Source organism: Larimichthys crocea, chromosome III (assembly GCF_000972845.2).
Source record: "Larimichthys crocea isolate SSNF chromosome III, L_crocea_2.0, whole genome shotgun sequence".
NCBI classification, from domain to species: domain Eukaryota; kingdom Metazoa; phylum Chordata; class Actinopteri; family Sciaenidae; genus Larimichthys; species Larimichthys crocea.
Genome location: NC_040013.1, coordinates 24,599,758 through 24,617,045, shown reverse-complemented (window position 1 = coordinate 24,617,045; position 17,288 = coordinate 24,599,758). Strand labels below are relative to the sequence as shown.

The following is a 17,288-nucleotide window of genomic DNA, read 5'->3' as shown; positions in this document are numbered from 1 at the left end:
ATAGTGGGCTTTCCTGGAGTACAGAATAGTTTAGAGAAACAAAAAGGGTAGGATGGTCAAACAGCATTAAAGATTGATGTTATAAATACCTACAAGAACGAAATCTGTATAGCTTTATTATATTTTAATAAGGAAAAGGTAAGGTGAATCCGGGGGTGCTAAAATGAGAACAAAGTCATTCACCACTGCTGTGTTCAGAAACAGACAATAAATGTGTGAAGTGTTGAAGTGATTGGTGGTTTAATAAGGTAATAATAAATTCTAAATATTGTTTAGACTGATACGGGGACGCACGAGGAGAAACAGAGATTGCCACAATATTTGTGTTGTCCATAAATAGTTTATGTTCTGGTCTTTGTAATGTGGTGAGTGGACAGAAAATAAAGTTTATTGAGTAGTTAGAGTAGCCAAAATAGTCTATTATTTCCATTTCATATATTTAGTGTCCATATGTTGGCAGCAGAAACTTTGCTGTTGATGATATTAATATTGGTGGGCAATAGTGATGTGGAGGTCTTGCACACAGTCACACATACAAAGCTTCCGGTGTGGTCTTACAAAATACCCACCATAGTCCAGTGTCCTGCCTGGGAACACCAGGGGGGTGTGAGCAAACCATCAGAAATTAAAATCAGGAGAGTTTAATGCACAATGCAGCCTTCGTCCTACATTTTTCAGGACTTTGTACAATGTTCACGAAAAACAGAGTTCTAAAGCACATGTATATTAGGAGATTTGACTGCAGTTTCTCAGAGAAACAACGCACATGAGACAAATTACAGTGCTCAGATTTGGTGCACATATTATTCTTTAATGCCTCACCAAGCATTGAAAGCACCAACAAGACTAGAATTGTAATGACAGAGGAAAACAGCTATCTTAATACATCAGATTTGAAGTATTACGCTGGCTGTTGTCTATCTCTTTGTTTAACCCTCCCGTTCCTCTTTCCTCTCTGAAGCGAAGGAAGGCCTCCTTGGTTACAGGTCCATAGATTATCATACAATAGGATCCATATCCCAGTGATTTTAATGCAGATGATCACCTTTCTGTGTACGCAGGCCTGATGGTGGTAGGAATTTAAACAGAAGAAAATCAATTACCCTTCCTCGTCCTTGCAGAGTAATGGTTTTAATTAGTGTCCTATTAGACAAACTGGTTGATCAATGTTATGGGAAAGATTGCCCAGGAATACTAATCAACATAATAGATTTGCCTTCGACATTAGTACTAGGTGTGTTCCTTTTAATGGCCGGTACAATGTCAAACCAATGCCACAGGCTGAGGTTTAACAGTACCGGTAATGGATGGGATTTGTTGCAGCACTTGCATGTGTGGTGTGTGTGTTTTGGTATCTGTAAGAAATGGATGGAAGGCTGTTTTCAGGCCTGACATACTTGTGGTCTTTGTGAAGAATAGTCGCAACTTTTTAATACTTGTTTGCAACCTAGAAAAACCCTCTGTAGGCCGTGAATTTACCTGTAACTCGACAGATATGTACTCAGCGAAGATTTGATGGTAAGCTGGAAACAATTACATTCAAGATACTAAGCAGAGGATCATGCATCGAACACTGTTGTTGGTTCACAAATGGTGCTGTTGATGTTGAAATAGTCAGTGGTTCCCCTGGCCCCCATCCGCATGCCTCCCTACCTGTATCAAGGGGTCGATGATCTGACACAAACTATCACTATTACTCACTGAAGTAAGTGGCCCCGGCCCAGATCACAGAGAAGCACCCGATCGACTGGTCCGGGGTCGATACTCTGATCAGAAGGAGGTGGGAACATGGGAACAGAAGCTAAAAGGATGCAGAGGAAGGAGAGGGATGTTTTGTAATGTGGGCGCAGATCAATCTGGCGGAACGGCGCGGTTTCTTGGTGTGTTCTAGTCCCCTATAAACATTCAGTGTGCCGGGCCACAACTTTAAACTGTTTCTCCAGGTGGATGTGCTCCTCCTGCCTCAACATATCTGGATTCAGAAAGTTCCATGGAGATTACAAATTCTTAGATACGTCTGGTAACTATTTGTCCGTAGAAGCAGACAGATCCCAGAAGGGCATATTGACACTTTCACACTTACAAATTCGAGCCAAAAGGTTAAGCACAATAGACGGACACAAAACTTCAACAGCTTTAGGCATTAAAAAAAGAGTTGATTTTCAGTGTCGTGCAATATCTCGACGAATCTATGATAGTTCAACAAAAATAAACACTAGAAAAGCAACCCCCTAGTGCTTGATTTAGCTGTGTTGTTTTTCTTGTCCACCTTTACCTGCTCCTGAAGCTTGACACAACAATACAGACAAAAAAGGCTGCTTTGTAGGCTGTTTTTTTTTATTAAGGATGTTGCCATTCATTTAATTGGTTGTGATGTACTTTTAATTATGAGAAAAGTGATTAACAGCATCGTAACAGCAATTACTTAATATTTGGTCTTCTGTTTTGGTTTCTTACTACGACTTCTTGAGTTGACCCGGTTAATATACAATGTTTCCGTGCATGTTTTTCTGTCCTACAGAGGCAATCCTTCTCTATTGCTCTTCTGTCTGAGGTTTGTCCTTTTGGAGTGTTTTTGTTGTATGTTGGAACAGATATAGACTGTAAGTACTCTGAAGAAGAATTTGGTAATTGAGGATGTATAAATACAACTACTTCACTTTAATTAAATCTAATTTTTATTTAATAACCTAAAATCAAAATCACTTATATCAAATGCCAAACACATGCAACCTCAATCTGTCGCAAATTGTTAGTAATTTTCTTTCTGTTAAATCAAGTATAATTTAATTTTCATTTTGGAGCTGCTGGTTGGAAAAACAAGCTATTCTAAAGGCTATCTAATTTTGGACCTCTATACAATAGAAATCCACTTTTTTTTGACTTATTTTCAATGTAAGGACTTGCAGCTAAATCGTACAGCGAACTCATACGGGATTCCTAAAATCACTTGGTGATGCCGGTATTGAATAGGTGTTGGCAAATTTTCCCTCCACAACAACCTAGAGCACGCTGTCAATGGAGCAAGGTCCAAAGATTTGTCTCCAGGTGACGCGACGAAAGATTTGTTTAAAAAGTTCCCACAAATTAATCCTCTATATAATGATAGAAATTACAATGTGAATCCTATTGTAACGTGGAATTGTTCATTTTAAACCTAAGGTGGAAGCAACTGAAAAAGTGCAAAAGAAACCCACAACAGAAATGCTTCAGGCAACGAAATGCTGGACCCTCTAATCAAACTCCTTATCTGCGAAGAGGGGAGGGGCTGATTCTGAGCCACTGTGCACGAGCCCTCAATTTAACCAAAACCCCGATCGCACTCCTAACATTTGGTTTGGCCTCAGCAGATTGCATTCTCCTGCTCAGCCTATTTCACATCATGGAAAAAGCAGGTGGCTGGTTCCTAATATTTCATTTCATGCGTTCAATGGTGTGTTGCAGCCCGTTAGCCCCCCACTCCTGCCCTTGTCTATTCTCATCCCACTAGAGCCCATTTCTCTCTTTCTCCATGCCTGGTCGGCCGTCCTAACTTTGAAGGAGGTTCCCCTGCTCGCCAGACAGAAGCTGGAGAAAAGTTTCGGTGTGATGCCCGCCTCTCACACAATTACTCATCTCGCATCTCCCCTACACGCTGCTCCCGTCTCGCTTTCTCCCTCCTCTCCTCCAGCTTCCCTCTGCTGGCCCCTCATCTTCTCCCCCCTTTGCTTTTTTTCCTCTTTCGTCCCCTTCTCTCTCCTTTTCCTTCCCTCTCTCTGTGGTTGTTGATTGGGGTGTCTTGAGGCTTGTGGCAGCTGTGTGGTTGTGTGTAATAGAGCAGAAGAGGCAGTCTGAATACAGCGATGGGAGAATTTGTTTATGTGAAAGATGCATAGATGGAACCAGGTCTCCAGACGCTGCGGGACCCTCTCTTGCTGTCAGCCCCGCATTCAAGGCCCTGACAGAGAATCTAGATGGCAAATATGCCAGAAACGCTCGCCCCAATCCCCACCAATCGGATTTTCCCTTTTAAATCTTTTATTAACCCAGTAAAACCAGATATCTCATATGATTTTCCTCCCTTCTCACATTTCCCACATTATATTATACTTTTGAAACTCTCCACTGCTCCTGTCCTCGCAACCCTGCCATCATCTCTTCCCTCTCCCTTTCATTCCATGACATTCAACCATCACATGCCTCCACTGTCTCTCTCTCTCCACAGCTACATAGACCAGTTGGATGTTTCCCTATTATGTTGAGTGTGCTATTTAATCTACTGTGCCCTATTCTTAGTCTGCTCATTGTCACCTGTTCCACTCTGATACCTCCACAACACCCCACCTCACCTACTTCATCTTGTAGTTTATATAAATGTCTCCCCTTTTCCTGGATTTTCCAATATTTTCCATTGATTCCTTTCCATATTAAACTTTTCCTTCAGCTTTTGATAATTTTACTTTCATTTCCACCTCTTCTTTCTTTGCTGCCTCCTTTGCCATTTGATCTGCTTTTTCATCCTTGTATTCCTAAATGGGCTGGACTGGAGGACAGGGCGGGATAGGAAGATAATCATATGTAGCGATTCAATCTCATCACTCTTAAGCATTAAAAACAGAACGCAAAATCACATCGGGAAATATTATATGAAATAATGTTGAGAACATCCAGATTAGCACAGCAGGGGAGGGAAAAACATTCATGTGGGTAAAGAGTTAACTGAAGGAGTACTACACACCTGGAGCTCTTTTCATGCTTTTACAGCACAAAGTGACATTTAATTTAATACAGATAAATAATAAACAACTGTAATGGCTGTGTAAAAGCTGATTGTTTCACATTTGGTGCATTGAAAGTATCTGACTAAGATACAAATTTTTACATACATCTTCGTATCATATGTTAAGAAGGGGGAGGTTATGCGTCTCTAGTGGCCAAAACAAAGAAGTTTATTTTTACAGACACATCTTACTTGTACTTATATATATTTGTGTTTGATATTGCCGGGTTGTCTAACAGGTTATATCACATGTGTTCTCTGTCTTTTAGACATCCAGTTGGTCTCTGAGGAGATTTTGCCTTCCCAGCAGCCAGACCAGCTTCCAACTGAGCCCCGTGACTCTCAGCAGGTCCATGTAGAAGTTGACACAGTTCCTCCTCTCTGTCCTTCAAACACGAAGCCGGTCTTTGAGGATCTGCTCCCGTCATTGGAGCAATGTGACATTAAGGTGGAACAGATCCAAGAGTACCCACAGGTCAAAAAGGAGCAGGTGGAGCAGTGCATCAGTCCAGACATGGAGGCTGATACTTCCAACAATGCTGGAGTCAGACTTCCCAAATCAGCTGCTGTAACTGTGGGTGTAAATGAAAGCATAGATGACAAACAGGATGAAAGCGATGGCTCGCCAATGCAATGCTGTGACTCAGAGGAGGATCAGAGTCAAAACGTTGAAGTCCATATGGAACTGGAACAGCCTCCGAGAGACAAAAAGTCTTGCCGTTTTTGTGGTGATACATTTCTGAGTGACTATGCTCTGAGAATGCACATGCAAAGATTTCATGAAGGACAGAAAGCATTTAAATGCCTGGAGTGCAACAAGGAGTTTGACGCGAGGAACCATCTAATTCAGCATGTAAGAATTCACACAGGTGAGAAGCCCTTCAGCTGTGATTACTGTGAGAAAAGCTTCAGTCAGAACTCAAGTCGTATTGTTCACATGAGGGTGCATACTGGGGAGAAACCATATTACTGTGCTAAATGTGGCAAAAGTTTTGCCTCAAGCAGGCATTTCAAAATTTGCAAAACGAAGGAAAAATTCGAAAGGGCACCAGAAAAGGTGAACACAGATGAGAATCCCAAAGAGGAGAAGACCTTCAAATGCTCCAACTGCAGCAAAATGTTTAGGCTGAAGCATGAGCTTGTTTCGCATCAGAGAATTCACACCGGCGAAAAACCCTTCAGCTGTGAGGTATGCGGCAAAACATTCAGTCACAGTTCCACTCGAAAGGCTCACATGAGAATGCACACCGGAGAGAAACCGTATCTTTGCAAAAATTGTGGCAAGAGATTCGCCGGCAAAACACATCTGTCATCGTGCACTGCGTTGAAGAAGAGCGCAACAAAGTCCTTTCACTGCACGGCGTGCGGCAAATTCTTTCACACGGAGACAGACCTGAACGTGCACATGCAGGTTCATGAGTTGTGGAGACGACACATGAGCAAGAAACTCAAGAACTGTAGTGAGTGGAGGAAAAGCAAACTACATGACACCAAATATTTGGGTGAAACAAGTATTTAGGAATGGTCTGTTTCAACTGCAGTCGCTCACAAAAGCAATATATACTTGTAGATGTGTGACATTTACCTGAATGAAACTATTCATCAGTTTACGTGGATACAGTTTAAAATATTGGGATGTGTCCGTTATGATTTGAACTGACATACAACTGAGACTGTGTCTTCAACAGTGATATGGTATACTGGATTACAAGCCTTACTTTTTGCTTTTATCACACAATGTCTAAAACTTGTGCTGTATCACAATTTTTTTAAAAACATCAATAAAATTGTTTTTTTTTAAAATATACGTGGTCCATTTATTTTTGTCTTGCACCATAAGAAGGAAAGACTAAAATGCACGTATCATGTACATGATTTTTGGCGTCATTTTGCACTTGTTGGGGTCTTTCTTCATCTTTGACCGCTCACTTGTTGATTGACCTTTTCTTTGCAAAGCTGGCAGGCAGAAGTCTCTATTTCATTCTTCACCAGCAGCAGAGAATTTCCACAACACAGCTAAATATTTGTGGAAATACTGTGATTCTAAAATAAATACTGAGGTATTTTTTTTAATATACAGTTGTTTGTTATATATCCTGCACCATAAAATGTAATAAATGAAGTTGGAAAGTACAATATGGGCTCCCCCAGTTTTTTAAAACTTCATTTAAACAAACAATATAACATGAACAATGACAAACTCAGACAAAAACATAATAATCATACATTTTAAAGTAAAGTCACACCTCCACGAGAAACCAAACAAAAAATGATTGCTGTGGTGTATATCTCATATCAAACATATAACAGATATAAAGAGGAATGAGAGGAACAACAATAAATAATAGTTCAAACCAATACAAATGAATATAAACAAGTGAATCCATACTAATGAAATACAAGGTGTTTAGGATAGGTTAAGTTCTTCTATAAGTGTGCATGGAGATTATTTATTTGTTTCAGATATTTTTTGTGACAAAGGGATTTCATTCTTAAGAAAAAGACATGAGGAGACTCTTGTGTATATAATATTTTGTAATAATAATGAGATTATTTTTACAAAGTAAGATCATCTATCTTCACCTTGTGTAAATTTATAAATGGTATGTTCAAAATATTATTCTTAATCGACTGGATAAAGACTATTGGGATATTCTCAGAGACTTTCTTGTAGGTCTCACTGGAGCAACTCGTGCCATATTTTAGCATTAAAATCTTTCAGTTCAAGAATGTTTCCATGTCCATCCATTATATGTATAACAGACCAGATTTGTTTTGTCATCCAGTCTTCCATAAACATAGACCTCCCCCGACTCAATATCACCCTATTGTTCCACAATGGGACATTATGGGGGACAATGGGACTCCTTCCTATTGGAGACCGGAGAAGAGGACAGACATCAAGATGGACCAATCAGGAGAGGAGCTTTTCAAACTACGGCTCCTCCCCTTCGACACCTCTAGACCAATAAGATAGCAGCACATTCTCATACTCAACTATGTTTAACTAAGTTCGGCACCTTAGAGACTCCGTGTACATGTGCTTTTAATTCATTCAAAGCTCAAGAATATTTTTTAAAGCGGACTAAACAAGACGCTGCTCCATCCATCCATGGCGGGGACGCAGCTGCTCAGACTGCAGGTCAACGAGCGACTGGCTGCGGCTGCCGAGGAGATCTTTGGACTTGTTGAAAAGACGATAGCAGAGTATCAGGATGAAGTTGTCCGCTCCAGGACAGAAATCATCCAGCTGAGAAAGCAGCTCGAGCAGCTGACCGTTTTAAAGCCGGAGGTGATGCTGTTCAGAGCAGGTATGTGCGGAGACATGGATGCAGCATGTAGCCGGTGTTTCGGTTAAACGAGCGACCGTGTTAACTGGTGACCGTCAGCCGAATGAGTCTGTGGCTGTCGTAGAAAACAGAAAGATAGGTCCTTGTGAATGTGTCTTTGTTTTGTTTTTTTAAATATCGTCAAAATATTTTTAAAAACAAACAAACAACTGATTTATATTCGAGGTCTTGTTTGGTTCCTCTTCCTGTTTTCAACTGCAGAAGGTCACCAGTTAACACGGTCGCTCTTTAAACAGCAACACCGACGCGGTAGCCAACCGGTTAAAAGCCTACAGCTGTTGTTGTTAGGTGGTGTAGATAGTTAAAGCATTCTTTGAGCCCGTATTGTACTTTCCAACTTCATTTATTACATTTTCTGGTGCAGAATATGTAATAAACAACTGTATATTTAAAAAAAAATACCTCAATATTTATTTTAGAATCACGGTATTTCCACAAATATTTAGCTTTGTGATTGTAAACAATGTCCTTTGTCTTTTTTTAAAAGTACTACACCCCCTGGAACTCTTTTCATGCTTTTACAACACAAAGTGACATTTAATTTAATAATAGATCAATAATAAACAACTGTAATGGCTGTGTAAAAGCTGATTCTTTAACATTTGGTGCATTGAAAGCATCTGACTAAGACACATCTTACTTGTACTTGTGTGTGTGTGTGTGTGTAGGTGTATGTGTATGTATAATATTCGCATATATATATATATATATATATATATATATTATAGATATATATATTATTATATAATATTTGTGTTTGATATTGCCGGTGTGTCTAACAGGTTATATCATGTGTTCTCTGTCTTTTAGGATCCAGTTGGTCTTGGGGAGATTTTGCTTCCCAGCAGCCAGCCAGCCTTCCCACTGTGGTGAAAACTGAGGCCCTTGACTCTCAGCAGGTCCATGTAGAAGTTGACACAGTTCCTCCTCTCTGTCCTTCAGACACCAAGCCGGTCTCTGAGAATCTGTTCCCGTCATTGGAGCGATGTGACATTAAGGTGGAACAGATCCAAGAGTACCCACAGGTCAAAGAGGAGCAGGTGGAGCAGTGCATCAGTCCAGACGTGGAGGCTGATACTTCCAACAATGCTGAAGTCAGACTTCCCAAATCAGAACTGACCAGCGACTTTGATCTCTTCCCATCTTCTGCTGCTGTAACTGTGGGTGTAAATGAAAACATAGATGACAAACAGGATGAAAGCGATGGCTCGCCGATGTTATGCTGTGACTCCGAGAAGGATCAGAGTCAAAGCGTTGAAGTCCATATGGAACTGGAACAGCATCAGAGAGACAAAAAGTCTTGCCGTTTTTGCAGTGATACAATTCTGAGTGACTCTGCTCTGAGAAGGCACATGCAAAGATTTCACAAAGGGCAGAAAGCATTTAAATGCCTGACGTGCAACAAGGAGTTTGACCTGAGGCACCATCTAATTCAGCATGTAAGAATTCACACAGGTGAGAAGCCCTTCGGCTGTAATTACTGTGAGAAAACCTTCAATCAGCACTCAAGTCGTGCTGCTCACATGAGACGGCATACCGCGGAGAAACCATATCACTGTGCTAAATGTGGCAAAAGTTTTGCCTCAAGCAGTCATTTCAAAATTTGCAAAATGAAGGCAAATTTTGAAAGCGCACCAGAAAAGGTGAATACAGACAAGAATCCCAAAGTGAAGGAGAAGACCTTTAAATGCTCCGAGTGCAGCAAGATGTTTAGGCGGAAGCACGAGCTCATTCAGCACCAGAGAATTCACACCGGCGAAAAACCCTTCAGCTGTAATTTATGCTGCAAAACATTCACTCAAATTTCCACTCGAAATGCTCACATGAGAGTGCACACCAGAGAGAAACCGTATCTTTGCAAGAATTGTGGCAAGAGTTTTGCTACTAGGAAACATCTGAAATTGTGCACGGCGTTGAAGAAGAGCGAAACAAAGTCCTTTCACTGCACGGCGTGCGGCAAATTCTTTCACACGGAGACAGACCTGAACGTGCACATGCAGGTTCACGAGTTGTGGAGACGACACATGAGCAAGAAACTGCGAGAACAGGAGTGAGCGGAGGAAAAACAAACTACATGACACCAAATATTTGGGTGAAACGAGTATTTAGCAATGGTCTGTTTTAACTGTTGTCTGTTTCAAAAGCAGTATATACTTGTAGATGTGTGACATTTACCTGAATGAAACTATTCACCAGTTCATGTGGATAGAGTTTAAAATATTGGGATTTGAACTGACATACAACTGAGACTGTGTCTTCAACAGTGATACGGTATACTGGATTACAAGCCTTACGTTTTGGCTTTCATCACACAATGTCTAAAACCTGTGCTGTATCACAATTTGTTTAAAACATCAATAAAATATTGGTTTTTTTAAAAATACTTTGTCCATTTATTTTTGTCTTGCACCATAAGAAGGAAATACTAAAATGCACGTAGGTGTGACTGTTTGTTTGTCAACCGTGTACCAATTTTCTGATCATCACGTTGGGTTCCTGTTGCAAACCACTGAAATAAATAATATCTTTGCAATAGTCTGCTCGTATCATGAAGCAGAAAGTTTCAGGAATTTAAAAGAATGTAGAAAGAGAGGTTTAGACTGAGGGCTAAAGATTCATTTCTGTGATATTACAGCTGTCAGAAGCACAGCACATACAGTTATTTAAAGTGTGGTCCTGTACTTTTGTAGTTTCATAGTTGTCATTAACAAAACCAACTGTCAGTGAGGCCTGGCTAGGTTGAGTTGTCTCTATTCCACGGTGGCTGTATGCATGTGAAGCCTGTAGAGATGCACACAAACTCATAGTAAATCAAGATCATAAATTGTGCATATGCAAGTCTGTGTTTTGAGGACTACTTTTTCTATTTCTGCGCATGTACACGGCGACGCTCACGCAGGTTACGTTACGCGGAAGTTGTTTTGACAAACTTCATTCACAAGCAGGACTGCAACAGTGCGCGTAGTAAGGTAGAAGAATAACATCAGTACACATGTTGAACACGAGGCAGTGTGCAGACTATGCCCTCAAGGCTGGAGCTGCTCTGTCCTTTCACCGCTTTCCAGTGAGAGACCCTGAGCGGCTCAAACTGTGACTCTCTGCCCTGGACATCGACGCAAACACTGCAGTGGCAGAGCGGAAAAGATGCACGGTGTGCTCAGAGCATTTTGTCCTGGAGGACTACACGGTTAACGGACAGCTGCCTCCCAAGAGATGCTGGCTGCAGACCTCCACTGTCATGCACCTCCACTGTCAGGCCCAGAAATGAACGGCATACATTTCAAAATAAAACTGCAGACCTCCACTGTCAGGCCCAGAAATGCAAGGGATACATTTCAAAATAAAATCGTGAATTCGTGAATGCACTTCCGGTTGAATCGTTTTCCTCACAAATGAATTAATTAGTAAACAATGACATAAAATGTTCCAATTCCCGGTCTATTGTTTATATTGTTTTTATAGTAAACTTTTGTTTGGTCAGTGCACATTTTCTCTTAAGCTATTACTCATATATATATATATTAGGGCTGTCAATCGATTAAAAAAAATTAACTAATTAATCGCAAAAAATTCTGTAATTAATCGCGATTAATCTATCAATAAATTAAATGCATTTTTCTGAGACTGAAGCTTATAATGAATATTTATTTATGTAAAATGATCAAATTAATAGAATAAACACAGAAAAGTATATTTAAATTCATCATTTTATTGGCTTAAGGGCACATATGCACATGCAAATAAAAAAAAGCCAGAATGAGGAATAAACGACGAGTGCCACATCCGTAGTGTAGACAGGGTGTTTGTGCTTGAGGTGATATGTTAAAGTCCTGTTACTTCTGGGGAATTTAAATTTGGATTTGCAAACTGTGACATTGCCTTGTTTTTGTCCAACGAGACGTCGGGCAACTTTTTAAAATGAAAGTGTTCCCCCTAAAAGTCCGTCCTTACCATCTTTCTGCCATAGACTCTCCTTTAGTTAGGATAGATCATAGACATATATACAGACTCTCCTTTAGGTATAGGATAGATCATAGACATATATACATGACTCTCCTTTAGTTGGATAGATCATAGACATATACATAGATCCTCCTTTAGTTAGGATGATCATAGACATTATAACATAAGACGCCGCATTGAGCACGTTGGTCCGTTGCTGCGATACGTTAACGGTCCGCCATATGGATGTGGAAGATCTGCCCGTAAACTAACAAGCAGGGCCGGTTTTAGCTGTGGGCAAGGTGGGCGACCGCCCAGGGCGCAGTCTCCTGAGGGCTTTAAGTTAATGCCCTTAATACACCCATCACACCACACACAGATATCTGGGAACAAGCTCTACTTTGCCACATCCAAAATGGCGGCCGCCACGAAATAAACAAAACCGCGTTTAATTTTTTTAACGCGTTATTCTTTAAAATTAATCGACAAAATTAACGCGTTAATTTGACAGCAATATATATATATATATATATATATATATATATAATATATATGATGGACAGGTCTTCACTAATGCGGCTTCCTGAAACAGCACTAATGTTTCTTCACACTGATGGTGAAGAACAATTAAACTGCCCTAAATGACCTCACTGCAGTTATATATAAGTTAGAACTGAGACTGTGTTTTCAAAAATGAGATGTGAATCTAATTTTTGTTCTTTTTTTATACTTCAATTTTCGTTGTGTACAGTGGCTATGTATCTGTAATGCAACCTTCTATAACTGATTTTGTGGTAAGCATTAGTGATGTGTCCGTCATGAACGAGCCGGTTTAAAGCGCCGTCTCTTTTAAGTGAACGATGGGAGCCGGCTCTGGTACGTGAGCCGTTGAATGATAGTAGAAAAAGAGACCGCATTTGGACCTATTTCAAAAATTTTGAAATTTTGCAAAGCCAAGCAGTCGCATGGAGCAGGGTCACCAAACAACCTTCACAGACACATGAGAACTGTGCATCCAACAGTCAATAGCTGTCCTTTTTTATAGGAGTGGTTCTACAAGCAAGTGCATTCATTGGGTGGTTTCAGAGAGTTATAAGAGTCTCTAAATGCAATGAAAACAACTGGCTACAACAGTTTATTGATATTAGAAAATGTAATTTTTACTTTTGAATACTTCAGTACAAAGGATGTATTAAATATATACATGATATAGGTGTACACATACAAATCAAAAGTCAAAACAGTGCTAAATTTGTCTGCATTATGAAAGGTATAAGTGGTTAAATAAAGAGCCGTTTGGGAGCCAGCTCTTCTTGGTGAACTGAGTCAAATGATCTGACTCCCTAAAAAGAACCAAACTTCCCAGAAAGGACAGAGAAACTCAACGTAGCCAGGCCTCATTGACAGTTGGTTTTGTTAGTGAGAACTATGAAACTATAAAAGTGCAGGCCACCACACTTTAAATAACTGTATGTGCTGCACTTCTGACAGCTATAATATCACAGAAATAAATCTTTAGCCCTCAGTCTAAACCTCTCTTTCTCCATTCTTTCAAATTCCTGAAACTTTCTGCTTCATGGTACGAGCAAACTATTGCAAAGATATTATTTATTTCAGTGGTTCAGTGGCAGCAGGAACCCAACATGATGATCAGAAAATCGGTACATGGTTCACAAACAAACATTCACACCTACGTGCATTTTAGTCTTTCCTTCTTATGGCGCAAGACAAAAATAAATGGACAAAGTATATAAAGAAAACAAATATTTTATTGATGTTTTAAACAAATTGTGATACAGCACAAGTTTAAGACATTGTGTGATAATAGTCAAAACGTAAGGCTTGTAATCCAGTATACCGTATCACTGTTGAAGACACAGTCTTAGTTGTATGTCAGTTCAAATCATAACTGACACATCCCAATATTTTAAACTCTATCCACATAAACTGGTGAATAGTTTCATTCAGGTAAATGTCACACATCTACAAGTATATATTGCTTTTGTGAGCGACAACAGTTGAAACAGACAATTCCTAAATACTCGTTTCACCCAAATGTTTGGTGTCACGTAGTTTGTTTTTCCTCCACTCGCTGTAGTTCTTGAGTTTCTCGCTCATGTATCGTTTCCACGACTCGTGAACCTGCATGTGCACGTTCAGGTCTGTCTCCGTGTGAAAGAATTTGCCGCACGTCGTGCAGAGAAAGGACTTTGTTTCGCTCTTCTTCAACGTTTCCTTCTTCATTTTGCAAAATCTGAAATGACTGCTCGAGGCAAAACTTTTGCCACATTTAGCACAGTAATATGGTTTCTCTCCAGTATGCAACCTCATGTGAACAATACGACCTGATTTCTGAGCGAAGCTTTTCTCACAGTAATTACAGCCGAAGGGCTTCTCACCTGTGTGAATTCTTACATGCTGAATTAGATGGTGCCTTTGGTCAAACTCCTTGTTGCACTTCAGGCATTTAAATGCTTTCTGCCCTTCGTGAAATCTTTGCATGTGCCTTCTCAGAGCAGAGTCACTCAGAACTGTATCACCGCAAAAACGGCAAGACTTTTTGTCTCTCTGAGGCTGCTCCAGTTCCAGTTCCATATGGACTTCAACGCTTTGACTCTGATCCACCTTGGAGTCACAGCATAGCATCGACGAGCCATCGCTTTCATCCTGTTTGTCATCTATGCTTTCATTTACACCCACAGTTACAGCAGTGGAAGATGGGAAGAGATCAAAGTCGCTGGTCGGTTCTGATTTGGGATGTCTGACTCCAGCATTGTTGGAAGTATCAGCCTCCACGTCTGGACTGATGCACTGATCCACCTGCTCCTCTTTGACCTGTGGGTACTCTTGGATCTGTTCCACCTTAATGTCACATTCCTGCAATAACAGGAGCAGATCCTCAGAGACCGGCTTGGTGTCTGAAGGACAGAGAGGAGGAACTGTGTCAACTTCTACATGGACCTCCTGAGAGTCAAGGGGCTCCGTTTTCACCACAGTGGGAAGCTGGTCTGGCTGCTGGGAAGGCAAAATCTCCTCAGAGACCAACTGGATGTCTAAAAGACAGAGAACACATGTGATATAACCTTTTAGACAACCCGGCAATATCAAACACAAATATAAAAGTACAAGTAAGATGTGTCTTAGACAGACACATCTTACCAATAACTGCTAAAATGGCTCCTGCTTGGCTTCTGCCTGCGGGCCCCTCCCCCCTCTCCTCATTCAGGCAGGCTTGAGGTTGCCAAGCAACCAGGACCAAAAAAACGGCATGAGAATAAGAAGAAGAAGCAGAATCAGCGCCGTGGATAACATATAGTGTGCTCAAGAGATTTTAAAGAGTGTGCTCTTTCAGGCACACTCAAAAATAAAAATGAAAATAAAAATAAGAAAGATAAATTTCATTAAAAAATTAAAATCAATTAATAAAACATCAGAATATCATTTAAAATCATTAAAACAGCAAATTTGAAAACAATTTAAAACATTAAACGAATGACAGGATTATGATTAAAAATTCTCTAGAAGACCCCATCTCTTCTAGATAATTTGACACTGTTTATACTGCTATATCTACACTGTGAATATCTTTTTATATTTGTCATATTTATACTGTTTATATTTGCTGTATTTTCTTTTAGATCAGTTTAAACAATTTAAAACATTAAACGAATCACAGGATTATGATTAAAAATCCTCTAAAAGAGCTCAGCTCTTCTAAAGAATTTGGTTCATCCAATTTTTGAAGCAAATAAGACCTCGAATACAAATCAGTTGTTTGTTTTTGTAGTGTATTTTCGGTGGTGATGCTGATGTTTGAAGAGAAGTTCCGCCGACACCGTCTTAGTTGTATGACAAGTTTATTACAACAAGTTCAGTATCGTAACAAGTAGAAACTACTTGGAGAGCTCCTGGCCGAATGATGAGAGACTCTCCCGAACTATACAGGGCAAGCTCTTATATACCATGGAGGAACTTCCAGAACATGCATTCCAAATAAACAATGTTTATAACTCTTGTGTTATAAAAGGCCAGAGAAAGAGAGAGAGACTCTCTCCTGGGATTCCCCAACAAATGGCTCTTTGATCTCTTGACCTGATCTCTTCCTCAACCTCGTAAACGGAGATAGACACAGGAAAAAAAAAAAAACACCATTTGGGACCCGAAGTACCTTTCTATCTAAATTACCTCAAAGTCCAGATGGCCTTAAGATAACTGCTACTGTGACAAACCAAGTATCTTCATGTAAACCATATGTAGTCAAAAATACTAATGTTAGTAGGTAACTATGCATCTATGTGCAGACACCTCATATTTAAAGATATTTTGACGGTATTAAAAAAAACGAACCAAAGACACATTCACAAGGACCTATCTTTCTGTTTTCTACGACAGCCACAGACTCATTCGGCTGACGGTCACCAGTTAACACGGTCGCTCGTTAAACCGAAACACCGGCTACACGCTACATCCATGTCTCCGCACATACCTGCTCTGAACAGCATCACCTCCGGCTTTAAAACGGTCAGCTGCTCGAGCTGCTTTCTCAGCTGGATGATTTCTGTCCTGGAGCGGACAACTTCATCCTGATACTCTGCTATCGTCTTTTCAACAAGTCCAAAGATCTCCTCGGCAGCCGCAGCCAGTCGCTCGTTGACCTGCAGTCTGAGCAGCTGCGTCCCCGCCATGGATGGATGGAGCAGCGTCTTGTTTAGTCCGCTTTAAAAAATATTCTTGATCTTTGAATGAATTAAAAACACATGTACACGGACTATCTTTGTTCTGGAAGTTCACTGACTCTAAGAGTGAGCGACTTGCTGCAGCCAACGTCCCAAAAATAAAGTGCCGAACTTACAGGCGATGAATGTGCTGTTGTGGTTCAAACCTCCTCTCCTGATTGGTCCATCTTGATGTCCGTCTTCTGCTCCGGTGTCCAATCGGAATACGTCATCAACCTGAGAAGGAAGAGCCCTACACTACCTTTCACATTAAGAGCATGCTATGCTGTGCAGATCTTTAACAACAACCTATGTATAACATTAATGTGCAAAGAATTATTATGCAAGCGAGCGCATTATGAGTTGCTTTCTTTCTCCATCTCTTTCAAATTCTTGAAACTTTCTGCTTCATGGTACGAGCAAATTATTGCAAAGCTATTTATTTATTTCAGTGGTTTGCAGCAGGAATCCAACATGATGATCAGAAAATCGGTACACGGTTGACAAACAACCATTCACACT

At 40.3% G+C, this 17,288-nt stretch overlaps 2 protein-coding genes across 2 annotated transcripts in view; one reads left to right on the top strand and one right to left on the bottom strand.

The window, feature by feature from the left end:
• The window catches only part of LOC109141435 (zinc finger protein 189), an 18,637-nt gene extending 8,152 nt beyond the window's left edge, over positions 1 to 10,485 (top strand). Inside the window, exons 5-6 of the mRNA XM_027278542.1 lie at positions 5,029 to 5,310; positions 9,211 to 10,485. Of these exons, the coding sequence (XP_027134343.1) occupies positions 5,029 to 5,310; positions 9,211 to 10,163 (1,235 nt within the window). The 3' untranslated portion in view covers positions 10,164 to 10,485. The remainder of the gene's footprint in view (positions 1 to 5,028; positions 5,311 to 9,210) is intronic.
• A 3,350-nt stretch (positions 10,486 to 13,835) lies between these two features.
• Positions 13,836 to 16,985, bottom strand: LOC109139651 (zinc finger protein 300-like). Its single transcript, XM_027277981.1, has 2 exons — positions 16,538 to 16,985; positions 13,836 to 15,104 (listed from the first exon to the last, which is right to left on the bottom strand). Exons 1-2 carry the CDS (start codon positions 16,734 to 16,736, stop codon positions 14,086 to 14,088), a joined length of 1,218 nt encoding a protein of 405 aa, XP_027133782.1. The 5' UTR covers positions 16,737 to 16,985; the 3' UTR covers positions 13,836 to 14,085.
• Between the last annotated feature and the right edge of the window lie 303 nt (positions 16,986 to 17,288).